The sequence below is a fragment of the Aspergillus lentulus genome (assembly GCF_001445615.1).
Source record: "Aspergillus lentulus DNA, contig: Alt05, strain: IFM 54703, whole genome shotgun sequence".
Taxonomy (NCBI): domain Eukaryota; kingdom Fungi; phylum Ascomycota; class Eurotiomycetes; order Eurotiales; family Aspergillaceae; genus Aspergillus; species Aspergillus lentulus.
This window is the reverse complement of record NW_028322121.1, coordinates 1,733,879-1,761,459: the sequence shown is the minus strand read 5'-3', so window position 1 is coordinate 1,761,459 and position 27,581 is coordinate 1,733,879. Positions and strand designations below refer to the sequence as shown.

General features: G+C 52.3%; 11 protein-coding genes across 11 annotated transcripts; 8 read left to right on the top strand and 3 right to left on the bottom strand.

Annotated features, from left to right (window-relative positions):
- Nucleotides 1–34: 34 nt before the first annotated feature.
- On the top strand, nt 35–1,129 carry ALT_3232 (sialidase family protein; the record flags this gene model as incomplete). The annotated part of the gene is made up of 1 exon (XM_033562614.2): nt 35–1,129. The coding sequence occupies one exon, from the start codon at nt 35–37 to the stop codon at nt 1,127–1,129; it is 1,095 nt and encodes a 364-aa protein (XP_033418505.2).
- Nucleotides 1,130–1,911: 782 nt separating this feature from the next.
- ALT_3231 (NADH:flavin oxidoreductase/NADH oxidase) lies at nt 1,912–3,229 on the top strand (the record flags this gene model as incomplete). Its single annotated transcript, XM_033562613.2, has 2 exons — nt 1,912–2,082; nt 2,132–3,229. 2 exons carry the CDS (start codon nt 1,912–1,914, stop codon nt 3,227–3,229), a joined length of 1,269 nt encoding a protein of 422 aa, XP_033418504.2.
- A 397-nt stretch (nt 3,230–3,626) lies between these two features.
- ALT_3230 (putative exo-polygalacturonase) lies at nt 3,627–5,105 on the top strand (the record flags this gene model as incomplete). Its single annotated transcript, XM_089599524.1, has 4 exons — nt 3,627–3,893; nt 3,939–4,195; nt 4,238–4,320; nt 4,366–5,105. 4 exons carry the CDS (start codon nt 3,627–3,629, stop codon nt 5,103–5,105), a joined length of 1,347 nt encoding a protein of 448 aa, XP_089456267.1.
- Nucleotides 5,106–6,340: 1,235 nt separating this feature from the next.
- ALT_3229 (pectate lyase) lies at nt 6,341–7,117 on the top strand (the record flags this gene model as incomplete). Its single annotated transcript, XM_033562611.2, has 2 exons — nt 6,341–6,662; nt 6,714–7,117. The coding sequence occupies 2 exons, from the start codon at nt 6,341–6,343 to the stop codon at nt 7,115–7,117; spliced, it is 726 nt and encodes a 241-aa protein (XP_033418502.2).
- Nucleotides 7,118–7,341: 224 nt separating this feature from the next.
- Nucleotides 7,342–8,988, bottom strand: ALT_3228 (MFS maltose permease MalP; the record flags this gene model as incomplete). Its single annotated transcript, XM_033562610.2, has 1 exon — nt 7,342–8,988. One exon carries the CDS (start codon nt 8,986–8,988, stop codon nt 7,342–7,344), a length of 1,647 nt encoding a protein of 548 aa, XP_033418501.2.
- Nucleotides 8,989–10,165: 1,177 nt separating this feature from the next.
- ALT_3227 (glycoside hydrolase family 13 protein) lies at nt 10,166–11,917 on the top strand (the record flags this gene model as incomplete). Its single annotated transcript, XM_033562609.2, has 1 exon — nt 10,166–11,917. One exon carries the CDS (start codon nt 10,166–10,168, stop codon nt 11,915–11,917), a length of 1,752 nt encoding a protein of 583 aa, XP_033418500.2.
- Nucleotides 11,918–12,229: 312 nt separating this feature from the next.
- On the top strand, nt 12,230–13,690 carry ALT_3226 (Zn(II)2Cys6 transcription factor; the record flags this gene model as incomplete). The annotated part of the gene is made up of 1 exon (XM_033562608.2): nt 12,230–13,690. The coding sequence occupies one exon, from the start codon at nt 12,230–12,232 to the stop codon at nt 13,688–13,690; it is 1,461 nt and encodes a 486-aa protein (XP_033418499.2).
- Nucleotides 13,691–13,928: 238 nt separating this feature from the next.
- Nucleotides 13,929–14,459, top strand: ALT_3225 (uncharacterized protein; the record flags this gene model as incomplete). The annotated part of the gene is made up of 1 exon (XM_033562607.2): nt 13,929–14,459. The coding sequence occupies one exon, from the start codon at nt 13,929–13,931 to the stop codon at nt 14,457–14,459; it is 531 nt and encodes a 176-aa protein (XP_033418498.2).
- Nucleotides 14,460–15,266: 807 nt separating this feature from the next.
- ALT_3224 (DUF3425 domain-containing protein) lies at nt 15,267–16,213 on the top strand (the record flags this gene model as incomplete). The annotated part of the gene is made up of 2 exons (XM_033562606.2): nt 15,267–15,411; nt 15,468–16,213. 2 exons carry the CDS (start codon nt 15,267–15,269, stop codon nt 16,211–16,213), a joined length of 891 nt encoding a protein of 296 aa, XP_033418497.2.
- A 1,407-nt stretch (nt 16,214–17,620) lies between these two features.
- ALT_3223 (uncharacterized protein) lies at nt 17,621–18,652 on the bottom strand (the record flags this gene model as incomplete). Its single annotated transcript, XM_089599523.1, has 4 exons — nt 17,621–18,130; nt 18,201–18,353; nt 18,414–18,434; nt 18,494–18,652. The coding sequence occupies 4 exons, from the start codon at nt 18,650–18,652 to the stop codon at nt 17,621–17,623; spliced, it is 843 nt and encodes a 280-aa protein (XP_089456266.1).
- Nucleotides 18,653–19,616: 964 nt separating this feature from the next.
- Nucleotides 19,617–26,884, bottom strand: ALT_3222 (nonribosomal peptide synthetase 12; the record flags this gene model as incomplete). The annotated part of the gene is made up of 3 exons (XM_033562604.2): nt 19,617–26,621; nt 26,691–26,768; nt 26,816–26,884. The coding sequence occupies 3 exons, from the start codon at nt 26,882–26,884 to the stop codon at nt 19,617–19,619; spliced, it is 7,152 nt and encodes a 2,383-aa protein (XP_033418495.2).
- Between the last annotated feature and the right edge of the window lie 697 nt (nt 26,885–27,581).

Sequence of the window (27,581 nt, the reverse complement as noted above, 5' to 3'; positions counted from 1 at the left end):
ATAGATTTTGGAACAGTGCGACTCATTATACAGCATGCCTGGACACTTTGGCCAGAAAATCCTCAAAACATTTGGCTTGGACGACCAACGCGGCTCTCAGCCATTCCAGCCCCAGAACGACGCCCGTCTTCCAGGAAACCGATTGATCAATAACGATGAACGCCTTCTCTCGTCTGAGCCCTCCGGTACATACCCCCGTCTCGCCAGACTGTCCGACGGCTCTATCCTCTCCGCCTTCACCCGCTTCGCCGGCCAAACCCGCATCCTCACCGTTGCCAAAAGTACCGACGGTGGTCGCACATTCCACGACTTTGGCGAGGTGACACGCAGCCAGGGCGATTCCGATAATCTATTCCTCCTTGAGGTTGCACCTTCTGTCGTGCTCGGGGCGTTTCGCAACCACGATCTCGGTCCCAACGGGCCTACCCACTTCCGTATAACCGTGTGCCGGTCGACAGACGGCGGTCGCAGCTGGCAGTACGCTTCGCAAGCGGTTGAAAAGTCCCCTCCGAATGGAATCTGGGAGCCGTTTATGCGGCTCGGCCGTCAAGGGGAGGTGCAGCTGTTCTATTCTCAGGAGTACGCCCACGATAATCAGTGCACGATGCTGGTGCGATCGTTCGATCAAGGGTCGTCGTGGTCGCAGCCGGAATGTCTCGAGGGAATCAACGATCGGATCCGCGATGGCATGACTGGAATCGCGTCGACTGTCGACAATGGGCGCGAGGCACTGGTGATGGTCTTCGAGACGACGCGGTACGGCACGTTCAACCTCGAGGCATTGCTCTCCTATGATGACGGCCGGACCTGGGGATGGCGGCATGAAGTATATGTACCGCCTCGGGGCCACAATGCGGGAGCGCCGCAGATTGCATCATTTGCCGATGGCTCATTGGCGGTGATTTTTATGACGGACGAGGACGAGCAGGACGTGCAGTGGACGAAGAACGCGTGCATCAAAATGGTCTTTGCGGGGCCGCCGCAAGACGGACGTATCTCCTGGACCCGGCCGACGGTGATTTGCCCCCATACGAGTCACTGGCCGGGTGTGTTGGCTCTTGATCATCATACACTGCTGGCGGCGTATGAGTGCGGAGGGCCAAAGGGCAAGACTGTTACATTGCAGTGATCTTGCATATACACACATACATCCTTGACTATAGACTTGGGTACAAGATGTTGCATTAGACTTGGAAAGAGCATGTTAAGATATATACTGCATTTTACCGAAGAGAATCAAGTCACCAGGTGTTGCTAGTATGACATAGGGAACAATTGAGACTCATGTCATATTCGGCGATGTCGCCTTTGCATTCAAGTATTTGTCATTTCCGCCAGACGTAGAGATCGCCATCTTCTCATAGAAAATTGCGTACCCTTTGTTGATGTCTAATGCTAAATGATTCTGAGCCAACTGGCAACGCCTCGGTTAGTCATCCTCGGAGACTTTTTTGGGCCGATTTTCCTCCGAGTCTCCGCCTGCTGATTAAGGCATCAATCTGGATGCTCCACTGTGGTACGTCCAAATTTTGATTTTCCTTCGGCAGAGGCAAGAATTACACTGGATTGATGCTCATTTTTGCCTTTCTAGGTAATTCTGCTGTTCGGTACTTGGCAGTCGTTATCGTTGCCACATGTCTACCCAAGGACAGCTAGACGTCGCCGACCGATCGCCGCGATTTGCCTCGACTTGGGCCATTCGGCATCCAGCTTCAAGTACTGTTCCCCCGAAGAAAGTCTCCACTATTCGGCAAGATTGTAAATCAAGCCTGAAGAAGTGGAGCTATTCTTGGAATTGGTATGTTCTACTGATTTCTGTGCCTGTTTTGAAATGTATATAAATAGAGATCTCTGCACATCAACTGTTTCGTACTGTCCATCAATACTATCCACAATCACTACCACTACAAAATGACTGTCGCCGATATCGACGTGCCTCCTGCTGAGGGCATCCCCTACTTCACTCCAGCCCAAAATCCTCCTGCTGGCACAGCAGCTAACCCCCAGACCAATGGCCAGAAGATCCCCAAGCTCTTCACGCCGTTGACCATCCGTGGCGTCACCTTCCAGAACCGCCTTGGTGTAAGTCCTTTTGCGCTTGTTCATATCGGCGAAAGCTAATTCCTTTCAGCTGGCACCCCTCTGCCAATACTCTGCCCAAGATGGCCATATGACCGACTACCACATCGCCCATCTGGGTGGGATCGCGCAACGCGGTCCGGGTCTGATGATGATCGAGGCGACCGCCGTCCAGCCCGAAGGCCGCATCACCCCTCAGGATGTCGGTCTGTGGAAGGACTCCCAGATCGCCCCCATGCGCCGGGTCATCGACTTCGTGCATAGCCAGGGCCAGAAGATTGGCGTGCAGCTCGCCCACGCCGGCCGGAAAGCCGCCACCGTTGCTCCCTGGATCTCGTTCTCTGCCATCGCAACGGAGAAGGTCGGCGGATGGCCGGATCGCGTCAAGGGGCCCGGCGATATCCCCTTCGCCGAGCCCTTCGCCAAGCCCAAGGCCATGACCTTGGAGGAGATCGAGCAGTTCAAGAAGGACTGGGTGGCGGCCACGAAGCGCGCCATCGCTGCCGGTGCGGACTTTGTCGAGATTCACAATGCACACGGATACCTGCTTTCGTCGTTCCTGTCGCCTGCCGCCAACAACCGCACGGACAAGTACGGCGGGTCGTTCGAGAATCGCATCCGGCTGTCTCTCGAGATTGCGCAGTTGACCCGCGAGGCCGTCGGCCCTAACGTCCCTGTTTTCCTGCGCATTTCCGCCTCAGACTGGTGCGAGGAGACCCTGCCGGAGCAGAGCTGGAAGTCGGAGGATACCGTGCGGTTCGCGCAGGAGCTGGTCAAGCAGGGCGCCGTCGACCTGATTGATATCAGCAGCGGTGGTGTTCTCGCGCAGCAGATGATCAAGTCCGGCCCTGCCTTCCAGGTGCCCTTTGCCGTCGCCGTGAAGAAGGCCGTCGGCGATAAGTTGCTGGTTGCCGCCGTGGGCGCCATCACCAACGGCAAGCAGGCCAACCAGATTCTCGAGGAGCAGGATATCGATGTTGCGCTGGTTGGTCGTGGATTCCAGAAGGACCCCGGTCTGGCCTGGACCTTCGCTCAGCATCTCGGTGTGGAAATCTCCATGGCGAACCAGATCCGCTGGGGTTTCACCAGGCGTGGAGGAACTCCATACATTGATCCTTCGGTGTACAAGCAATCTATTTTCGATGTATAGAGTATAGAGTGTAGATATGGTTATAGATAGATATGATACCTATAGACAATGAATTGATCCTTGCATACTCATTCCCTGCATATTTGAACGGACGGTATCCACGGTATCAGATCCTTACAGTTTTTCCGTCGTCCATTCTATTCCAATTAGTCAATGCATCAAGACCAAGAAACTGGTCGAATTTCTCCGTCGTTCGTATCAGATCAATATAAAAAGCGGGGGATGGCGTGACCCCGCGCCTGATGTCGATCTTTCCGCAAATTCGCTCTGTATAGGACGCTCAGCGACAATCAAGGTTCGGACTCGGGATAATGATGAGCGATGTGTACCTGTTATATCAGATGAGGGCCATGCTGTGTATGTTATCGTTGATATCAACCCATTGTAGCTAACCAGGATGTATCTTGCAAATATCCTTCCCTTTGTCCTTCTGCCGTTAGCGGCCATTGCAGATGTCACTACCGGACGGTCTCATCGCCGAACATGTATTGTCAAGCCAGGAGGCTCCGAATCAATTGATGATACGCCTGCTATCCTCAAGGCCTTCCATGAATGTGGAAAAGGGGGGAGGGTTGTCTTCCAGAATACCACATACCATGTCAAGAGCGTGATGAACACAAGCGAACTGCACAATTGTGACATTGACCTTTATGGCACACTTTTGGTATAAACCCTTTTCTTCAGTCTTGTAGCCAACTGACAAATGCAGTGGGGAACCAACATCTCGTACTGGCTCTCACACTCATTGGACGTGGGCTATCAGAACCAGTCCACTGCATGGGTGATAGGAGGGAAGAATATTCGCTTCGACGGCCACGGATACGGCACATTGAACGGCAACGGACAGGTGTGGTATGACTATGTCAAGAGTGTGTCGAATTATCCTCGCAGGCCGCACGCCCTCACCGTCGCGCGGGCATCGAACTCGGTCTTTCAGGGGCTAAGATTCCTGCAAAGTCAGATGTGGTAAGTAGCCATCCGCTGCAGCTGGTCATAGCTAAGAGTCAGGACGTTGTCTGTGATTCACTCGAACCATATCCTCTTCGACTCGATCTATGTGAACAGCACGACCACTAACGGCAACTCGGCTCGTAAGTAGCATAATGAAGTAAATGACGTTCAATCTAACTGAAAAGACAATACCGACGGAGCCGACACCATCTACAGTTCACACATCACATTCAACAACTGGACGGTCGTCAACGGCGACGACAGCATCAGCACCAAGGCCAATTCCACCGACATTCTCATCACCAACTCGGTCTTCTACCGGGGTCTTGGCATCGCCATAGGCAGTATCGGCCAGTACAAGGACGTCTTTGAGACTATCGAGCGTGTCCGAGCCGAGAACATCACGTATTACGGCACGCTGCACAGTCTGTACTTCAAGACCTGGACGGGCGAGCAGGTCAATTACCCGCCCAACGGTGGAGGCGGCGGCCTTGGCTGTAATCACCCTTTGCCCTTTCCCCCTTTCCTGAATGTTTGGGCCTCCCTTCTGACGAATGCCGTCACAATAGGTGCGTCAGATATATCCGCCTCGAATCTCCACGCCTACAATCTGCGCGGGGCGCCCTTCACCATCTCCCAGTGTACGACGTTTGCACGGGCGCCGAGCAACTGCACCTCGTCCAAATTTCAGATCTGGGATTTGCGCATCGAAGATGTCACCGGATCCTCCAAGACGGACGTGGTGGCCAGCTTCCAGTGTAGTGCCGTCAAGCCGTGTACGGACATCCAGATTCGGAATGTGAACTTGCAGCTGTCGAATGGGACGATGGCGGATGAATATCTGTGTGGCAATGTCGAGGGCACTCGGGGGTTTAACTGCACAGGGAAGGCGTGTGAGAAACCCAGTTCTACAGGAGGGTGTTAGCTTTATTGTGTGGTAGATAGCTTCGGGTAAACGGCCAAGGAAGCTTGGCCAGTCCGACAGTCGTTGTATCCCTCTGAGTACAAGTACACCTTTCGAAGAAGGCCGGTAAGCCGTAAGATGAATAGTCACCAGGCGCCTTGGCTCTGCAGAAGATTGCGTAGTCACTACTTTATCAACTTGCCGCGCAGTCTGGACAAATAACTGCATATGAGGGGAGATATTGATCGACTCGACGCAGTTAATATTGTCCTCCAATCAGTTATCCACGCACCACGAGACTCCTATACCAAGGTCCTTTAGTTTCTGTGACATATTGCGACTCGCTTACCGATGCGTATGACTCGTATAACTATATTTGATTGAGCACGAGTCAATTAATCCGGGTTGTACTGCAATTAAAGGTGAAACTGACACATCGGTGGAAACACATCGTTTTGACCCAGTACAGATTGGGCATGATTCGGCTTCTATCCACTCATTATTCCGCCAGTACCCCGGTTCTTGGTCTGTCAGGCCCTCCCACTGCGCCACAATTACGACGCAACATGCCTAGTCTGACTGGCAGCCCCATATCGTCTCTCGGCATCGACATACAGTCTCCGGATCAAGTGATCAGGCATTCTTCCGACGGAGAGGACATAAAACAGATACGATGCCGTCTAGTCCGTAAGAGAACTTAGAATCTCCATCAATCACGTCGATTCGATTCTCCCATAGACAAAGGTCAGTCAGCATGTCGATCGAACTGAATCCAGCTGCCAAGAAGGGATGGAGTCGTGGCGGAAATGGGCCGGTGCTTCATATATCTTGGCGTGCCGATCAACTACCGGAGATGAAAATACCGGTGGGTGAGTACGCAGGTCCTGTGTCATACTCAGGTAAACTCGACCAGAAATGTCAGCTTGCGAGTCATGGATCGGCAATTCTCCGGTCGATTGTAGACGTGACCGACGAGCCCAGTTTCACGTTGATTCCTCAACATGCCAGACCTGGCGTGGCAACACTCCGAGTGAAACCTGCCAAGGGGAGAGCATGTCAGTCCGCTGATGAGCCTGTAGGTCTCCTGAAAATGGAGAGACGTTGAGATTCGTAGGAAAGATATAAAGCAGCGCATGACCAGTGGACTGCAACTGCTATCATCAACCAAGTCTCTTCCCATCTGCTCTGGTAGCATCGATCTTCTTCTCTCAGTTCTGCGAACTATACTCTGCTTATCCCATCCCTTACACATCACCATGTATCAAAAGAGCCTTCTCTTCTCTCTGCTGGCCACCAGCGCCCTGGCCCAGTTCCCCATCCCCAAGTCCCAAGGCAGCGTCACCTTTGACGAGCCCTACGAGGTCGCCGCCGGCAAGACCTACGACGGTGGTTACAAGACCTACGGCCGTGGCGTTTCCTGCACCGGCCAGAGCGAGGGGGGTCAGGACGACGCCGTCTTCATCATCCAGGAGGGCGGTACCCTGAAGAACGCCATCATTGGCTCCGACCAGATCGAGGGTGTCTACTGCCTCGGAGCCTGCACAATCGAGAACGTCTGGTGGGAGGCCGTCTGCGAGGGTAAGCATAACTCTCAGACAATTTACCCCATCACACACTAACGCAACGCAGACGCCCTTTCGCTCAAGGGTGGCAGCGGCCCCTACAACATCATCGGCGGCGGTGCCCAAGGCGCCGACGACAAGGTCATCCAGCACAACTCCGGCGGCCAGGTCAACATCGACGGCTTCACCGTCTATGACTTTGGCAAGCTCTACCGGTCCTGCGGCAACTGCGACGAGCAGCATGCTCGCACCGTGACCATCAAGAACGTGGTCGCGAACTCGGGCAAGACCCTGGTCGGTATCAACAGCAACCTAGGCGACACTGCGTCCATCGACAGCAGCACCTGCGCCACGGACGTCAAGAAGATCTGTGTGGAGTATAAGGGTAACGATACCGGTGATGAGCCTGAGGAGGTCAGCGAGGGCCCTAGTGATGCTTGCCAGTACTCTGAGCCTCTTTCCTCTTGCTAGGTGATAAGTGTTGGTCGGGTCGCTTGTTTCTAGCCTTAGTGGCTTGAAGTCGCTCTCTTCTGTATAGTAAAACTTGGATTCAATAGTATTTTATCTGTACTGGAAGTGCCTCATAGAGGGAATTGTAGAAGAAGATAGATATAATTGAAATACTAAAACAATACATCCATCCATATTTGCAAATCATCATCATATACACTAAATACGTGTACAAACGGACCGACTCAAACGCTAACAGCGAGCGGATCAACCTTGTGATCGCTTCTTCCCTCCACCAAGCCCGTCTCGGCAGTCGCAAACTCCCTGGTGCGAACCTTGCGCTCAAACAGGATATCCAACTCAGCGTAAGACCGACCCTTGGGCTCGGGGATGCGGAAGAACGCCCAGACCAAACAGCAGGTGCAGAGCGAGCCCCAGAAGAACCCCGACTTGCCTCTCCAGTTCCATGCATCCACGTTGAGCATGTACGGAATGATGATCCCCGAGACCAGATTGATCACGTTGTAGAGGTTTCGAGCTAGCACCACGGTCTTGGTACGGAGTCTGGTGGAGGGGATTTCGGAGACGAGGGAGAAGCAGACGGGACCAATGGTTGAATCATAGATGAAGGTGTAGACAAGGAGCATGGACCCGGTGGCCCAGGAGAGGGCGGGGGTGGCGTGACGGATGGAGATGAAGCCAATGACAAAGAGGACAATGGCCAGCAGAGCCAGTCCGCCGACATATAATGTGCGACGACCGAAGTACGTCATCAACACCCAGGAGAGAAAGGTGCCCACCACGCCGATGGCGTACTGGACGAGCGACATGGTGAAGGATTGGGAGACGGCGAGGCCAGCCCGGCGGTAGAAGAAGGTCGAGTAGCCCATGAGCCCGCCGCCGCAAAGGCTCTGCGCGGCCCAGACGAGACACGAGATCTCTGTGCGGCGCAGGTCGCATCCGCGGAAGCAGTCCACGTAGGATGTGCCTGTCTCGACCTGTTTCTCCAGCGCGTTGGTGTAGACGATCATCGACGCGGTCTCCTCGGCGTTGAAGTCCGGATGTCCAGCTATGGCCAGCCGGTTGAGCGCTTTGACGGCATCGTCTCGGCGGTCCCTGCGGATGAGCCACCAGGGACTCTCCGGGGCGAGGAAGACGCCGATGAAGATGGGGACGGGCCAGACCCATTGAATGGCGAAGGGGATGCGGTAGGCCCACTCGTCCGTGCGCTCCTCGAGCCCCTTCAGGACACCAGAGGCAATCAGTTGACCTAGGACCCAGCACAGGTTCACGTAGGTGGTGAGATAGCCTCGAATGGCGACGGGACATACTTCCGATGCATAGGTGACGGTGAGGGTCTGGTACACGCCGAGGGGAATACCCATGAGCAGCTCGCCGGCTACAAGGGTCTGTATGTTTGGCGCAAAGAACAAAATAAAAACGAACCCGACGGTCGCGGCCAGGCAAGTCATGAGGGTCCGCCGGTACCCGAAGCGTTCCGAGACGATGCCGTTGATGAACAGGCCGATAATCTGGCCGCAGCTCATCGCGTTGGTCAAGGCCGCTTGCCACTTAGCATCGAGACCGTAGTTTCCGTCCGACATGATATGGCCGTACTTCTGGTTGAATTGGGGGTAGGCGAAGAAAGAACCGATCAGGACGACATCGTAGCCCTCCATGATGATGGCACACGACAGAAGAATAGACCAACCCACGGCCTTGGGGTAGATCTTCAGTGCCTGCCACAGTGTCATGCTGTGTTCCTTGTCGAGGGCCGCCTGGGCCTCACTGCTGGCAACGAGGCCCTGAGGGCTCGCAGGCTGGGGATGGGACATGCGTGAGCCAGTTTCCTCCTCCACATGTTCGATCCCGGCTGACTTCTCGACCTCCATGGTTTATGATGAGTCAATAACGAGTATCTGTGTTGGAATTGCCAGGCAAGGCCAGGCCTGTCGACAGAAAACAAGGGAAGGGCACCTGGCCGCAGGATTGTGCGGCTTTTATATAGGACGAGCGCCTTGGTTCGTATTGCACAGTCCAAGGGGGGCAACAATTCAGAGGAATCTCTTCTAGAAGCTGGGCCCGTTCGCAAGCCTTAAAAGTCAGACCATTCCGGTCCGATGGCGGTCATTGGCTCTTGACACAAAGTCCCGAGCTTAGTTGGCGGTTTAAGGAGTGTGGCACACTTGCAGCAAGCTGGTAAAGGACGATGGCAATGGGATGATGAGATGTGGGGTAGATAGTAACTTCTGGTCGGCTTCCCCGGATTGTCGCGGACCCTCGATATCCCCAGATTTCTATCGATCCGTGACCAGACCACAAGACGAGTCAGACCATAAGACGACTGACGAGTCTGAGGGGCTGAGGAGACCCGAGCGGCAGTTTAACAAGACTTCTACTCTTTGAGTTCCCCTGAAATTCGCCCCCGTTGATGGCCTGGAATTGCAGCCAAATTTTCACACCGGGACGAAAATTGGTCGGGAGACGGGAAATGAGAGTGTTATTGGTAGAATGTCGGGCCGACTCTTGGTTTCGCATTTGGGCGCTAATGCACCTAACCTGGAATGGTTTAGAGCGTACTTAGGCTTTGCGCTACTGATGTGAGGGGTAATCCCTATATCCAATGAAAGAGTGCTGCCCCGCTCTGCACACTCGCCTTGGACGAATCAATCACTCGGCATATATTACACTTGCACCAATAGGAACGCGTAGCTGGGAGCAGAAGTGGGGATGGGGGTTACGCGTCTCAGATCATGTTGTGCTCGGGCTGATCATGAGGAATGCTTCTTGCCCTGTGTGCTGACTCGCGGAGTGGATAGAACGACAAGGCGACATGACCTGTTGGCTGGCACAGTCACACAAATGCAACGGGGATACCAACTCGGTCCGACATGGAATCAATCAGACTGGTTGGGGATGGGATGACAACTGGCAAGAGGGTCGATCAAGATGGCTGATCACATAACTCCATGGGTTATATATTTCGGGTCATCTCAATGTTATGCATATCCTCCGGCCAGCCTCTGCAATCAACATCTTAGATAGTGACTCTTATCAAGACTTGTAACTATGTCACCCGATGAAAAATGGTGGAAGAATGCCATCATCTACCAGGTCTACCCAGCCAGTTTCAAAGACTCGAACAATGACGGGATCGGCGATATCCCGGGTATCATATCGCAACTCGACTATATCGCTAGCCTAGGGGTAGATGTCGTCTGGCTCTGTCCCATGTACGACAGTCCGCAACATGATATGGGCTATGATGTCTCCGATTACGAGAAGGTGTATCCTCCTTATGGGACGGTTGAGGACATGGAGACCTTGATCGATGCTTGTCACCGTCGTGGACTACGCATCATCCTAGACTTGGTGGTCAACCATACATCGCACGAGCACAGATGGTTCAAAGAATCCCGATCCTCGAAGGACAGTCCCAAGCGAGACTGGTATATCTGGAGACCGGCCAAGTACGATGCCAATGGCGATCGGAAACCCCCAAATAATTGGCGCAGTGTGTTCGGAGGCAGTGCTTGGGAATGGGACCAGACAACACAGGAGTACTATCTGCATTTATTCCTTGCCGAACAGCCTGATCTCAACTGGGAGAATCCTGAAGTACGACAGGCCGTCTACGCCTCAGCCATGGAATTCTGGCTCAAAAAAGGCGTCGATGGGTTCAGGGTCGATACTGTGAACATGTACAGCAAGGATCCGTCATATCCCGATGCCCCTATCGTCAACCCCAAATCAGACACCCAGGTTGCCTTCTCCTTATTCTGCAACGGACCGCGCATTCACGAGTATCTGCGCGAGATGAACGAAGTGCTGGCCAAGTATGACGCCATGACTGTCGGCGAGCTGCCAGAGACACATACGCTCGAGGGAGTGCTGCGGTATGTATCCGCCGCCGAGAAGCAGCTCAACATGGTTTTCTCGTTTGACGTCGTAGATCTCGGTTTGGGCAAAGATTACAAGTTCCTGACCACACCGCGCGGGTGGACCTTGGCCGACCTCAAGGCCGCGATCAAGCGGACCCAGGACATCCTCAAGGGAACCGATGGCTGGACCACGGTTTTCATCGAGAATCACGACCAGGGCCGCTCTGTCTCTCGCTTTGGCTCAGACAGAACGCCTGAGCTCCGCGAAACGTCTGCAAAGATGCTTGCCATGTTCCAGTGCACACTGTCCGGCACACAGTTCATCTATCAAGGGCAGGAAATCGGCATGGTCAATGCCCCGGAACAATGGCCTATCGAGGAGTACAAGGACGTCGACAGTACCAAGTACTATTACATGGTGCGCGAAATGACGAACAACGACCCCGTACAGATGAAGACGGCCATGAAGGCTCTACAACACCTGGCTCGAGACCACGCCCGACTTCCGATGCAGTGGAGCGCAGCAGCCAATGCGGGGTTCTCTCATCCGTGCTCAAAGAAGCCGTGGATGCGTCCCCATGACAACCACAAGGAGGTCAACGTGCAGGTGCAGCAAGATGACCCGTCTTCCGTCCTGTCATTCTGGAAGCAGATGATTCAGCTGCGGAAAGAGTACTCTGATTCCTTCGTGTTTGGGATCTTCGAGCTCTTGGACGAGGGCAACCAGAAAATCTTCAGTTATCTCAAGACTTCCAAAGAGCAGTGTATGCTGGTCGTGTTGAACTTTTCCGAAGAGCCGCAACCATTCCGGAATCCCATGGGGCTCCAGAACCGGAATTTAAGGCTGTTGGTTAGCAACATTGGCAAGACTGTAAGCGAGGAGTGGGAGTTGCAGCCATATGAGGGGCGGATATTTGCAGTTGAGGCTATACCCAATTGAGCGGACATCTATCCTAATTAGTACTGGCGTTAATTCCATAACCTTTTGACTAAAATAATTCGTCCTCAGCAAATAATAGCCTAGGCATATACCCAAAGTAGTATAGCCGCAGTTCCCCAGCATGTGGGGGTTGGTGGTTATTATTAATAATACTTAATGGCCAATATTCTCGGCACTTTCACCCTGAAACTCGACGGAGGGTCCACTGGGCGTCTTGGTCTTCTTATGTGTGGACGCTGGTTCTGGATAACTGATAAGCATGAGACAGTGAGACAGAGAAGCTCTATGATTTAGGCTTGTCTAGTTGCGAAGATGGATACCACTCGGTTGAAGAAACCCCAGGTTTCCCGAGCCTGCGATCCATGTAGACGACGGAAAGTCCGCTGCAATGGCCAACACCGGTGTCAGCAATGCGAGCATCTGGACTTGCTCTGTACGTATAGCGACAATCAACGTGCGCGATCGCGGAAGAATGCTCTCCGTCGAGGAACCGTGATTTCCGAGTACAAAATCCCCTTCGCGCGGGAACTCAAGACTGAACACATTTCGACGTCGGTACTTGTCCCACCCTCGTCTCTCCCAGATCTGAAGTCGGTGACATTATCGACGTCATATCTGCATAGTCTCATCCCGAAATACATGGCCTATGTGTATCCTTTCAACCCGATCATGACGGACGAGGAGATCCGCCAGTCCATTGGCAAGATGGCCACAGATAGAGACCATGCGGCCTTTGTCTACGCCTTTACCGGCGTCACAATTGACCTGACGCAGTCGAATGCAGCAACGTCTCATGTGTCGGAGCAGATCAACGAGCTCGCCGGCCGAGCGATCCAGCTCCGGACTCCCTTACTTCCGGGTTTCCGACCGTCTATCCTTCGGGCTGTCACAAGCGTGTACATCCAGATGTGCTACATGAGCCTGGGACAGTATGACCTGGGCTTCTTCTACCTGCGAGAAGCGATTAGCATGGTGCACCTCCTTCGGATTGAAGACAAAGCCGTCATGGCCAGTCTTGACCTGACCGAACGCTCCCGGCGACAGCGTCTTTATTGGTTGTGCTTCATCCATGAACGATTCATGTCCATCTTCCACTTTTCGCCCGCAACGTTGTCTCCATACGCGCAATTTCCCGAGGACGATCTCAGCCTCGACCCCAGTATCTCCCAGGGCTGGATCCAGGTGATCAAAACCTTCCTTCTGCTAGAGCCGACTTTTATCAGCCTCTGGATCGGCGATCGGAGCCAGGTGACGGTTGCATGGGTCGAGCAAAAACATCGGGAGCTCGACGACGAGCTATGGGAACTCGAGGTCTCGATGCTGTCGGATCTGCAGCAGGCCGACCTGGTCGTGACACGGCAGTGGATGCGGACTCTCCTCTGGCAGATGGCCATGTCAAACTGCCTGCTGTCATCTCATGCTTCCTGTCCATCGCTGTCGCTCGAAATGCCGCTCCGACTATCCAGCCAACTACGCCAGTTCCTCACCAAGATCTCGCAGAATACGATCCAGATTCACGGGTCGTCGATCTTGAGCAAGTTGTTGGAGATTATCAATACGATTGCGGATGTGGTTCTTCATGGGCCACAGGTGACGCTGGAGGAGACTACCAGTCGGATTGACGATATATTGTTTCTGAAGGACGTCATCTTCTCATTCCGGAATTTACAACAGGTCTCCAAGAAGATTCTGATTGAGAAATTGCATCTGATTCAAGAGCGGTTTGCGCATATCGAAGTGGCGTCGCAGCTAGTTTGTGGCCAGGGGGCATAATGAATGCATATTTCCAGCTTGCATGATGGTATACCCTTTTATTATGATGTTGTCTGCGTCATAATTTGTTTACGGCCAAGGACAGTGTTGAGCAACCGGTGTTGGGTGTACCTTATGAAGCTTGTGGTACCGCTATTGCGACATGAGCGTGCCATGGAACAGAACAGTCCCTGTCACGTCAACTACAACACACAACGTCCTTCAACCCTCCTTACATACGGAAATTTCTCATATCAACATGGCCATCTCACACTCGCCAGAGAGCGCTGTTACTCAGAACAACAACACAGGAAATCCACCTATCACAGACCTCCAAAACCACATCACGTCTCCCACCCTGTGGTACCGACTGCACGTCCTACTATACGACCTGCAGCACTTCAACCAGCGACCAGACTCCCGCGAGCGTCTCGAGACCGTGACCGATCTCTCCTACATTGGATCACCATACTTCAACGACGACGAAACTACCGCTATCAAAAACACTGTTGTCCATGGCAAGACACTTGCCCAAATCATTGAGCAAGAGCTCCAGGCGCGGCTCGAACGACGCAACAAGAAGCGGTTCGATAACGGGGACTTTCGGGTTTGCGCTGCTCATGACCTTGCCCCTTTTTTGGCGTCCACGCTTGGTACGAATCTGAAACAACTGAATAAGGACAAGCGCTTCGCTTTGTTGATTAACTCTCGGGGACTGGATCTTGGCGACGAGAAATGGGAAGGACTGGCGGCAAAGTCATTTGCGCCCAAGAACAAGAGGAAGAAATAAGGAAGTGGAGAATGGGGTTTTATGAGAGATGACGAGGAGGATACCAATATCAGGCACATTTGGAATCCGACTGTATTTACTTCACTAGAAGTCTCTTGTTTGCTATATCATTCCTCAAGATGGTATTCTTCCGGTGTTGAAGGACCGACCTCCCTTTCAGTGGTTGATGATCTTCTACTATGTATTTGGTGAAGGTATAGTTACTTAATAAGGTACTCCGCTGTCTTACCAGAAGAGGACTGTGTGCTAGGATACCTTATATTGAGGCGACTGGATTTCCTATGAATTCAGACAATATTTCAAGCTATCCCTCACATGTTCAGCGAAACACAGTGAAACTGTACCCTTAACCATTGCCAAGCAAGATCGATGATTTCTCCAGTAATTTCCATCACTATTTGATCTTATTCTGGCAACTGTGACTATGTTAATCAATTCCACTGCCATCATTTTCACTTTGCACATAAGAGAAAAGCAAATCAAAGACTCTGCATGCTTAATAACCTTCCTGCTACTTTTCACTGATTTATACTTGTAGACTTGTTGGATCGGGATAATTTGCTTGTTGACCCTGATGGTGATAATGAATACGGTAAGGTACTGTATTAAGGATGTACAATACCGTACTCTACCTTATTAATAATAGAACGTGTCGGCTCCAGAACCCTGTCTTAACTCCGGACTCCGGATCCACTCAGCCACAGCATCAGCAAAATGCTTTAAGACTGTCATCCCCGCTCGGTATCTTTTCCGTTGCGCTTCTCAACTCAACGCTTACGCTTCGATTATCTACACAGTAAGCTAATCATGCCGACTATTTCCTCCCGGTCCGTGTCATCGCGTGGAGCTCTCCTGTCTGGCGATAACGAGAAGCCCGATGATGATTGGTCCGGGTTGACTGATCCTGTTGAACGGCGGAGGAGACAAAATCGCATCAATCAGAGGGCTTATCGTAAGTCAAGTCATCCCTTCTCATCTAAAGGTCGGCGTTAGACTAACGCGACACAGGAAGGCGAAAGCAAGCTCAGCGACGAGTGCAAACAAGCCATTCCACCTCGGACTATTCTCTCTCCACCGCCCAGACACCGCCCTCCTCAACCGCAACCTCCATTTCGAGCACAAGCCCAAATAATGAAACCTCGCTAGTCGCCAACACAAACTCCACTCCATGTCTCAACTCCAGTCAAGTCCGCCAATACCTCGACATATTCGTCCGCACCGCCTACGAGAGCTACATCCTCGGTTCCCCAACCTCCGACCACCTCCTAACCCTCAGCAAAGTCAACGTCTTCCGCGCCTTCGCCAGCATCATGTCCCTACTAGGAATGTCTCACACCGAGGACTGGATGCACGACGACGCTCTCTCCCCCTTTTCCACCATGGGCCCAGGCTACATCGACGAGCAGAAACTCCCGCCTAGTCTCCGACCGACCCGTCTGCAGAAGACAGTCCCACATCACCCGTGGCTGGATTTCTTCCCCATCCCGAAAATTCGAGATAACCTGCTCACGACGGGGGAGGACAACTTTGATGACTGCCAGCTGTGCGTTGATATCATGGGGTTCTGGGACTCGGGGATGGACGCCTGCTGTCTGCTGGTGTGGGGGGACCCCACAGATCCGAAAAACTGGGAGGTCACGGAGAAGTTTCTGCAGAAGTGGCCGTGGGTGGTCCGGGGGTGTCCTGACTTACTGGAGTCGACGAATAACTGGCGGCGCAAACGCGGGGAGAAGCTGATCTTTCGATATCTGTAGCATTTAGTGTTCTGTCACTGTCACTAATACTAGTAATGAACTGTATGATCTATGATGTCGGTGTCTTCACATAGTCATTGAGTCTATTGCTGCTGCTGACCAAGCAGTGAGCTCATCAGGGCAGAATGGAAGATCTCCGACACCAACAGAAGACACTAATGCATCCTGCTTACGCGCTAGTTGCACCTTAATTCCGAGGGCCAATCAAATGGTGGGAATAGAACGGAGGTTTCATCGCGGATTTTTCAGTTTGTATTACAATACCGTACTGAATTGTATTCCCCTCAAACCCTAAGTATCTCTCGAGGATTCTCTCCAGAATCGGAATGTACAATGAGCGAATTGAACAGTATGAATGGTGTTGAGACAGGGGATATACGACAGAACATCTTAGAGAAATTGATCTCTGATAATGAGGATCATCCATGATACCGATGGTTGTTGCGATGGTTTGAAGGTGGCTATGTCAATGGCTTGACAAACATATATATCTTCAGCAGAGTATTCCTCCGAGGTAGTAGCCGGTGTTTTAACTATTGAGTGCACCATGTAATAGGCACAGTGAATGAACAACTGATCCTGAATTGTTTATTCAATCGGTGACATTGCAGCGGCCAGTACATATTATACTGTATATCTCGACTAGCTGCATATATTCCCAATTGGTCTATGGACCTCGATCGAATAATCATACATGATTCAAGGAGCGCAATTTCCTGCTGGGATTGAAATCAGATACGTAAATCAACGTAAAAATAGGTTCAAGACATTGTTATGATAAGCATGCAGTAGTGCGTATGTAGCATGTATCCTATAGGCTCTACCTTGCCCATAGGATTTTCTGTTTCATATCACATCACACCTGGATCCTTGGCGCTGCGCAAGCCGTCCATCATAAGGCTGTGGTATTATTTGCACAGGTGCATGGCCATTCTAACAGATGAATAGTTGAGGGATTTCTAGGATATCCTGGAACCACTGAGTAACTGTTGTACCTAGTCGAGGTTTTACTCAGACCAAGCAGGATCTCTATTAGAAGATGCCGGTAACATTGCAGTAAGGGTAGACCTTGTTCTATATGACTGGCGACATCTATTTGACAACGCAGTGAATGGAGACATTAGAGAGCAGAGACACCCGTCTAGATACTGATGCATGTGTTGTCAAAATTATCTGTAGTATCCTACTAGCAAAGGTGTTAACCATATCACCACTCACCCAAAAGCATCTAGACAATAATTTTCTAGCATAGTAGATATTTGATTGCTTGATATGGGTGCCACTGCTTTTGTGAGGGCTGCACATAAGAGTGGCCTGAGCACTCTGGGCACTCCATTGAGCACTCACTATGCACTCCCTGAACATACACTAACCTGCTCTGGTGCCCACATTCCACTAATAGTTCAGTCACTCCAGAGTCACGGTGAAGTACATCATATATGCCCCTAGTTCCGGATGATCCATGAAGTCTTGATCAGGTTGTTCCCAAGTTTCCATCCGAAATATCATGCCGGTCTCTTTCTGAACCACATCCCAAAGCAACTTCCAACTTGCCAGATCGTGATGGAAAGACTTGGTCGTGTATTCCTCCGGCAAGGGCGGCGTCTTTCGGTTGACATACGCGGCATTCCGCCCCACGATCATTGACCCTGGTTTGGGGGTAAGCATCTGAAGCGCATGCTTGGCAATCGTGATCTGCTGGTTCCAGCTGAAGATGTGGAAGAAGAGCGATGCAAAGATAATATCGATTTTCCCAGTGAGCTCCACGACCGCGTCAGAATTACTGTCAAGTAGGTTCGATGCGAAAAATTGGGATTTCAGGCTTGAGCGATCTCTAAATAGGTCGAATCCTAGGTTGATGAAATCAAGGCGAAGATCTACACCGTACAGGTTCTCAGAGGGTGCACCGTGATATACCTATGCCCCCGAGCCCACGTCTTTAGCCCTGATATAATACGCAAAGAGGGGAGCTGAATGGGTATCTTACTAGTTGACGAAGCTCTTGTCCAAAGGCGCAGCCCATATCGAGCAACTTCTCGCCCTCCTTAACCCGCTCCACAATGGCGTCGAAGCAGGGTAGCGTGGAAATTGCTGGTTCCAGGAACATGAACTTCGCTACGCACGGATATGGGCACTGTAGCTGGCGCGATTAGATCAAGGATCCGTGACTGTCTGTTGACGTGATAGTAAAGCAACATACCACAGCAAAAGCCCGATCCCTCTGGGGAAAATAAGTACTTAGTCAACGATGATGAAACTGTTGAGTTGTGCTTCACGTACCACATCCTTCACGTGTGCCAGAACCTTGTCCGGTTCAATATTGCTGTATCCCTCCAAGATTGCTCGTATCGGCACATCAACTCTCGAAAGACCTTTCAAGTGCGCCATATCCCGGTCATATCCCGGCGAAAGCGCGTTTTTCAACTCTTCCATCAGCATCTTGTGTATATGATCTGGATGTTGGTAGGCGTAATGTTGACAGAACCTATGTCATACGGGGCTGTCCGCTCACATTGACTATGAGCCTTCGTAAACTGTGCCGAGGATTCGAATGTATTTAATAAGTCCCTATTGCATGCTGCTATAAGACAGCAACAAGGCTGGGCCCTCGGCAAATTGGCAAGAACTTCTGGAGCCGGCAATCAGCGGTGAAGGCACCATGCCAGCCACTAAGCATTAGGACTGCAGCATACCACAGGTGCAGCGTAACGATGGCGTGGACAGGATCCCTTTAGTGGTGATATGCTAGGAATGCTGTCTGAAGCACAAATAAAGGCAATATTACCCCAACTAGACTTATCCTGTCAAGGATATTGCACGTAGACAGCCTATCCATGTGGTCCAGTGACCAGTCTCGGCATATGTACAGCTATGTAAGGAAATGGCTTTTCATAGTATGCGTTCCACCCTTGCTCATGACATCTGGGGCAATCTTACTATGTCTTCCAATTCCCTATTCAAAGCACCTGGTTGCAATAGCGCTGCCGAGGGTCTTGATCACCGAGTCGGTGAGTGCCCATGGATTGTGCGGATTGTCAGAGCTAACTCAATGCAGTTGTGGCTGTCCTTGCTTCTCTTGATAGTAGTTCATGGTGCTTTGATGCTGACCGTTATTAGCCAGATTTTGCAAGTTCACGAGTGCAGTAAATTGATCAGCAAGGGGTCGGCAACCAGCGAAGACCCTGCCCGTATCTCGAACCATTGGCAATATTGTGAAATGAACCAAGTCGGTGATGGCACCTCTTATTGCGCGTCTAATCTGCGCAGGTCCGTATCGATGTCTACCCTTACGTCAAGCTACAATCAGTGATATTCTACGTGAGCATATTTACGCATGTTAAAGATTGCAGTTCTATAGAAAATAGTTATTTTCTACGGTCTCGTACAGCCTGTCTGGACTATGTCACAGAGTGGATATCGCAGGCTCTCGCGCTATCGCATCGATATCAAAGGCCTGGATGCTCCGGCAGTAATCCTCCACCACATATTCCGCCTGCTCTGGACTGAGAACATGACTCGAGATCGTGATGTCAACACGCAACTCGTCTCTGATAGGGTGGATATGCACGTTGGCGCTCGCAGACGGCTTATTAGGAAGTACCTTGTAAGTGGTGTCACACGCCACTCCATCCAGCCAACACACTGGATCAATCTCGTAGTTGCGTACGCGCACAAAACTGCCGATGGGGGTCGTCTCGAGCCACGACGTGCAATTCTTCACAATATCCTGGTATTCCAATGCTGCGCATGACATTGTGTCCAGGAGCTGCTGCTGCACGGTGCGCAAAAGCTCTAGCTTGCATGTCAATGGTTGGAACGACACGCGTACCGGAACGATGCTGGTACATGGCCCAATGATGCGATCCTCATACGGCACATCCAGTTCGCGCCCGTGGAAGACTTGTGTGAAGACGACATCCGCGGGGGCCTCTTCGGCACTACGGGAGATGGGAGCGAAATACCGCAGCAGCGTGACCGCCCATGCAGCTTTGAGAGCTGTAGATAATGTGATGTTGGGCGGAGGGGACACGCGCGGGATTGTTTTCATGACCTTGACTAAATATGCTGGCGCAGCTCGCTCCGCCCCAGTGGGAATGGGCAGTCGGTGCTGGCTTAGCGATGTCATATGTGACCCATGCAGCACACGTCGCCATATGCCGTAGGCGGCGTCCGTCTTCATGGCTTTTGCGGCGCGGAGATGCGTCAAGAATGAGCTGGTGGGAGGCAAGGACCGGCCGTTATAGAACGCGGAAAGATCCTGAATCAGATTATAGAGCGACAAGCCGTCAAACAACGCATGTGCGAGCCGGAAGACGAGAAATGTGTCCCGGGTACTTTTTAAGGTCACCAGTTGCACGTCCAGCGGCGGTTTCCCACTACTCGTGGGGGCCTCCGCAACGGCTCCGTCCTCTGAGCAATGCCGATCCAGATCGTCGACCTCGTAATCGTGGATTAATATCTGCCACTCTTTGAGAACGAGCTGGATCATCTCCCCATTAACAGATGTGAATATAGTGCGGAAGATAGCGTGCCTATCGACCAATGCCTGGCATGCACGGCAGAGTCGGCCTCGGTCAAACTTGGGAGGTAACGCAACGCAGTGGTAGCGGTAGTTCATTACTCTCAAGGTCATCTCCTGGAATTCGGAGAGAGGATGGGCATCGACGACTCTGCTAGATAGCTCTGGCGGCAACTGTTTGTATATCCTCTCGTACTCGTTTGATCCGGAGGGTAAGTTGAGTGTGTCAGTTCGGCTACCGTCCGAATCCGAGCGCCCACCAAATGCAACAGGTTGCGATGCCGCAGCCATGTCAATCACCACCGGGGACTTGAAAATTGTGTCCTCGGTCAAATGGATCCCCTCACGTTTGGCAATAAGAGCCAGTTCGAACGATGTAACGGAATCCCCGCCAAGGTGGAAGAAGTTGCTGTCCAAGCGAACGGCCATCTTCGGCAATTTGAGAACCCGCGAAAGGATATCCCGAATCCTTTGTGCTCTTTCTTCTACTAACAACGGTTCGCTAGGGGCTTTAAGCTGTGGTGAGGGATGGGATTCGGCCAAAGGCTTCGCCACCTTGGCCATGTCCGATAGGATCGGGTGGGCGAAGATATCCTGAACAGTCAACAAGAGTCCATGCTCTTTGGCGAGCATAGACAGACGGGTCGCACCGATTGAGTCTCCGCCGAGAATGAAGAAGTTTCCATTCGTGGAGACACTCGCGGGATCCATGTCGAGGACGGTAGCAGCGAGGGTAGCCATCTGCTTTGCTTCGTCGGTGACTGCCACTTGGGCGCCGGCCCGTCCTAGGCGCTCTGTGTGGTAAAGACTGACTCGATCGCGATCCCACATTGCGACAACCTCACGCAGTCGACGACGGTTCAGTTTCCCAGTGGCTGTTTTGGGGAAGCAAATGAGAGGAACGAAGATTGACGGAACCATATAAGATGGTAACTTTTGCCCCAACCAGGCGGTAATGTCGTGCATGTCCAGGTAAAATTGACTGGATGGATCTTGTGCAACCTCCAAGTCGCACGAAAGTTTCGCATGAGGTGGCTCCCCCCAGATATGTTTGGTATGAGGGGACATGAAGGCCACAAGGACTGCTTGGTCATTATTGCACTTGAGCTGGACGCGGTCGACAACCGCCTCCTTGACTTTGGGGAACTGAGCCAAGATACGTTGCTCGATCTCCCCCGGCTCGATGCGCTGGCCATTGATTTTGATCTGGAAGTCCTTCCGGCCCAAGAACACTAGCGACCCATCCGGACAATATCGGACCAGATCTCCTGTCTTGTACAGTCTCTCTGCGTGACCAGGGGCACGAATATCGGCGAGCCACTGCGGACAGTCAACGAAAGTGACTGCCGTCTGCTCTGGATTGTCCAAGTACCCTGATGCAATTGTCGGCCCTTCTAGGAGAAGTTCTCCCACGGATCCGATAGGAAGCAGGCGGTGATGGTCAGCAGGATCAACTACCCAAGTCGCTACCTCGATCCCAGTCCCGATCTTGGCCAGGTCATCGTCCCCGCGCACACCTTCATACACTGTCGCAACCACATTGCACTCCGCAGATCCATAGCAGTGGAGCAAGGCTGCCTGGCCCTCCCATTCCCGAACTAGTTCTTGCCTCAGGGGCTCTCCTCCAGTTATCACCGTCTGCATGCTTGGAACGCCTCGGGGCTCGATCAGGCGCATCGATGACGGAACGGTGAGCACTGTATTCGCCTGCAGATCTCTGGCAGCTTTAGTGGGATCGTTACGCAAGGTCTCCTCGTCGGGGACACAGATGCATGCACCCGTCATCAGCGACAGCAGATGATCCAAGACTCCAACGCCGAAAGCGTAAGAAGCATATTGGAAGACTCGACTCTCTGGGTTCATTCGCAATTTTTTCTGGCGAACAGCGAGCCCACTCGTGATTGCTCCATGAGGCAGCACAATTCCCTTGGGGGTACCCGAGGAACCTGAAGTCAATAGAATGCAAGCTGGGTCCTCGGGGGTGACAGACACCTTGGGCAAACTGCTCGGGAGACAACGTGTCTCTGCAGAAAGATCCGCAATAGAGCTATCGACTACAATCATTTCCGAGTGAAGTTGTTGGCTTGTTTTGGCACACGCTCTCGAGGAGAGAATGAGCTTGGCGCGTGTTTGCCGTATTAGGCCCTGGAGGCGCAGCAAAGGGTGGGAATGGGAGAGCAGTACAAAAGCGGCGCCGGCCCTTAAGACTGCAAAGATGGCAACAGCAGTCCATGGGGTTTTCTCAAACACCAGGGGCACAATATCCCCTGGGCGGATATCTTTCGTCACTATACAATGCGCAACGTAGGCTGAGTATCTGTCGAGCTGCCCGTATGTGAGTTGCTGGTCGACTGCACAGACTGCTGCAGATTCTGCCCGCGTACGGCAAATTTGCAGTATAATATCATGGACACAGACTTGAGACCGTGGGGGGATATGGTTGTTCCATTGCTTGAGCCGTGCGAGGTCCTCAGGATGGACGATATGGATATCCCTGAGTCGTTTCTTCCCGCCAACTACCACCTGGTCATGAACGTGAGCCAGTTGCTTCAGTAGCCGCTGCGCATCCTGCTTAGCAATTGCCTCTCGCGCAAAGGACATCTTGAAGACAAGGGATTGCTCTCCCACTTCGCAGACAAGTGTCAACGGATAGTCCATGCCGATTGTCAGAGCGCTGTCGGCGCTCGGCAGTGGTTGGCCAAAGATGCCATGGCGCATGGCCTGCTGACGCCCTCGCGGCTGGATGACCAGTAGGTTCTGAAATTCGCAGGCAGTAGCTGCCTCGGATCCCACCAGGCGAATGTGCTGGAGGCCCGTTTGCTCAAAGGCAATCATGCGGGCAAATTGCTCATGGACCTGAACGAGGTTTTCCTCGACAGATTGACCATATCGAAGCTGGATTCGAACCGGCACTGTTGCGATCGTAGGGCCAGTAAACTCAGAAATGCCTTTAACATCCGCACCACGTCCAGTCACGGTGACTCCAAATACTACATCATCGCAACCCGTTTCAAGCCCCAGCACAAGCGCCCACGCGAGACGAAGACTGGATGATATGGTAAACTCAGTCCCCGCATTTGGGAGTGTATGCTTCAGTTCTATCGCCATTCCACCTTGTCCAGGCGTGGTCCCTCGAAGAACAGGGAAATGGTTTGCCCTTAGCCCCGCGAGCTCTGATTTCCAGAACTGGGCAGAAAGAGGGCCGGCATGTTTTCGCAGGTAGGGAATAAATGAGTTGGCGGGGTGGAAATCGATCTTGGCACCCTTATATGCATGCTGTGCCTGCCCACAGAGGATATTGAGCGACCAGGCATCATAGATGGCATGGTGAATGACAATGCGGAATGTGCAGCCGTGACTGGCAGCGATCGAGAACTGGACCAGGGGCCCATTGTCGACCTGGGGCTTTTTGATGCCTGTACCCGGCTCGTCGTCCTCTGTGACTGTCGACCAAGGAATGTCCCCTCGTACGACCACTTGCAGCATGCCCTGCGGCAGACAGGCAATGCGAGTGCGCAGGATTGGGTTTTTCATCCAAACTGTCTCCCATGCTGCCCTGAACAGCTGGAGATCAACGGTAGATGGCAGCGTCCATGTGAAACAGCCACAGTAGGAACCGGGATTTTTAATCGACAAGGACACGAGACCTTCTTGCATAGGTGTGCAGGGGTAAATGTCCTCAATATCGTCAATTTCTACCTTGATCTGCTTCATCACGGCATTGAGTAGAGTGATATTGGCGGTAATCAGCGAAAAGGGCGCACATTCCACGGTCACGCCCTGCGATGAGCTGAGAACAAAGGCTATTCTTTCCAGCGTTCGGTGCTTGAAGATGTCGGCAACAGTAAGCATGAAGCCTTTCTCCCGCAGGCGTCCAACCAGTTTGGTCGCTGCTATCGAGTCACCGCTTTGCCTAAAGAAGTCGTCTTGCTTCCGAGGCGTGTGCAGTAGGCCTAGAGTCTCCATCCAGATCTCCCGTAAAACGAGCTCTTCTGATGTGGCAGTGGGCCGGTCAGGAATTGGGTTGCTGTCTCCAGCGGTGAGGATTTCTGATGCAACGACCTGTAAGTGCCGACGATCGAGCTTCCCGGATTTGGTCATGGGCATGCTGCAGACAAAGAAGAAATGCACCGGGACCATATACCGGGGTACGGACCGGAGCAAGTGCTGTTCAAGTCCCTTAGACAATAAGTCAGAGTGGACAATCCTTACTCCTCGGTGCTCCCTTTCACCTTCCTTTGTCACTCGTGACAGGTCATGCTCAATGAAGGCAACTAGCTGTGTACGCACAGTCCCCTCCTGGGTCGCCGCAGCGTTGACAGCAATCGCAGCAACATTCCGCACGCCTCGATTCACTAGCTCCGGACAGTCTCTAATATGGTACTCGACTGCTTCCAGTTCCACCCGTTGCCCGTTCACCTTCACCTGGTTGTCTTTTCGTCCAATGTAACGGATAGATCCGTCTAGGTTGTATCGGACCAGATCCCCCGTCCGGTACAGACGCTCCTTGGGTGCGCTGTACCCAAGCGCCATGAGCCTTCTTTGCCAATCCGCGGTCTGCAAAAAGACTGAACGCGTCCTCGTCTCGTCTCCGAGATACTCCCTTGCCAGTCCCTTTCCCTGGATCAATAACTCTCCCACCGCGCCAATCGGGACCAGCCGGTTCGGGTCGTCGGCATTAACTACCCATAGGCAGGAGTCACATGCAAAGCCGATATTGCGTGGATCCCAGCAAGAGCTCAGAGCTGGGGCCAGTATAGCCGCACCGGCAGTTTCACTCGCACCGTAGCCATAGATCACCTGTAGACGGCTGGTCCACTTTGTGAGATGATATGGCTCGATGGGCGCCCCCCCGATTGACAGCACGCGAAGGGTAGGAACGTCGGAGGGAGACAACAGGCTGACCATGGGTGGAGTCAGGTGCGCCCAGTTCACCCGGTGTCGATTGATAAACGCAGCGAGACCATAGATGCGGTCTTCCTCTGAGGGAATGCAAAGACAGCCACCCACCATGAGGGTCATGAGTAGCTCACGATTACACATGGTAAATGCGTGAGATGAGAACTGTAGGCGGCGGGTGTCCGGTCCCTGCATAAGCGAACTTGCAGTGGCATGGGTAGAGGCACAGAATGGTCCATGTTCCATCACAACCCCCTTTGGTTCCGATGTACTTCCCGAAGTGAAGACAACGTACAGGGCATCAGACGGCGAAGATAAGTGCTGTGGAAGTGGGGCGTCCTCGTCATGATCCCCTTTCGACGCCAGACAATCTTCGACGACCACGAGCTTAGCCGCCAGACCCCGGGCTAGCGACTCACAGGCGCGCGAGCAAGCTACAACAGGCGCTGAAACGGCCTGACAGATTTTACGAATTCGATCGGGTGGATGGGAGACATCGATAAGCACGAATGCCCCACCAGCCCGTAGTACGCCTAACACGGCGACTACCACCCATTTCGATTTCGCCAGACACAATGGAACACATACCTCGCGGCCAACGCCAAGCTGCACCAGTTGTTTGGCCAATCGAGCAGAATGCCGGTCCAGTTCACTGTATGTCATTTGGCCATCCCATGCCGAGACAGCCATAGCATCAGGGTACTCACAACACTGTCGCAAGATGACCTCTGAGACGCATTGCTCCCCATATGTTGTCTTATTACTGAATTTCATGTTCCATCGTGCCATTTGCTGAACATCTACATCACTGCAGAGATGCAGATCTTCCACCCTCTGCTCGGTATGCCGGAGAATTTCGGTGGCTGTGTGGTGAAAGGTATGTAATACGGCGTCAGCCTCCTGGCGAGACCGAGTTAGGGTGCTGTAGTTAATGGCCGTGACAACAGCTCCGTTGTCTTTGTTGTGACGGATTCCCACAATGATATCAATCTATACATTATTTTGTAAGTTAATACAATTGCTTGATATTGACTAATGGTGATTGACATAGCAACATACCCCATTCATCCTTTGTACAGGACCCTCTCCAACGTAGATCATAGTGTTGCACAGTTGTTCAGGTGCGCCATGCACCGGCTGAGGACGGTTGTATAAGCAGCTTTCTTCAATTCCGTCCCCTCTACCGGTCTCGCATAGTAAGCTTCGTAGCCTTGTTGATCCCGTAAGGCGGCAGCCATATATATGGGTGTCATTTTGGTCTCCTGTGAAAACCTGAAAGCAAACGTGGTCCTGGGCAGTATAGCATCGAAGCACCACGGCCCATGCCGCGCGCACCAAAGTAAATAAGCCCACGGCTTCTATATCAAGCCACTGATGCAAGCTCTGTTTGTCTTGATCGTCCCATTCTTGAATAATGGATATGTGTTCTTCCGGGTCATTCGCGGTATTGTGCTGGTTTGGGAGGTTACAAGACGCCGGAATGATGGGAAGGAGGCACGGTAAAGGCAAGGAAATGGCCTCCATAGCTTGCGTATACGAAGTTTGAAAATAAATTTATAGTGTTGGCTTTCCGTTTGGACCTTGGACGGGCGAAACGAGTCTATATACGTGGTCGTAGTAGTATCTCCACATGCAAGGGGGGCTGCGGTGGTGAATATGCAGACCACACCGCGTTATGGAGCTCAACAGCTGAACAGAGCTCACTTCGGGGCGCCGATGGAGCTTGCACGTTATTAAACATATGCCCCGAGTCGGGAGCTTTCTGAAGAATGTGGCCATATAGCTGATTGAGGGCTCCCGCTTTCAGCATCTGGTTGTGTCTCACTATGATAGTTTTGACGGCATTGGTTGAGGACTGATATGCAGAGTAATGTAAGGGGCCTGACAGGGCCAAAAAAATGCGGTGAGTGATGCTGAAGTGAGAGAACCATGATAGAAATAACAGGCGAG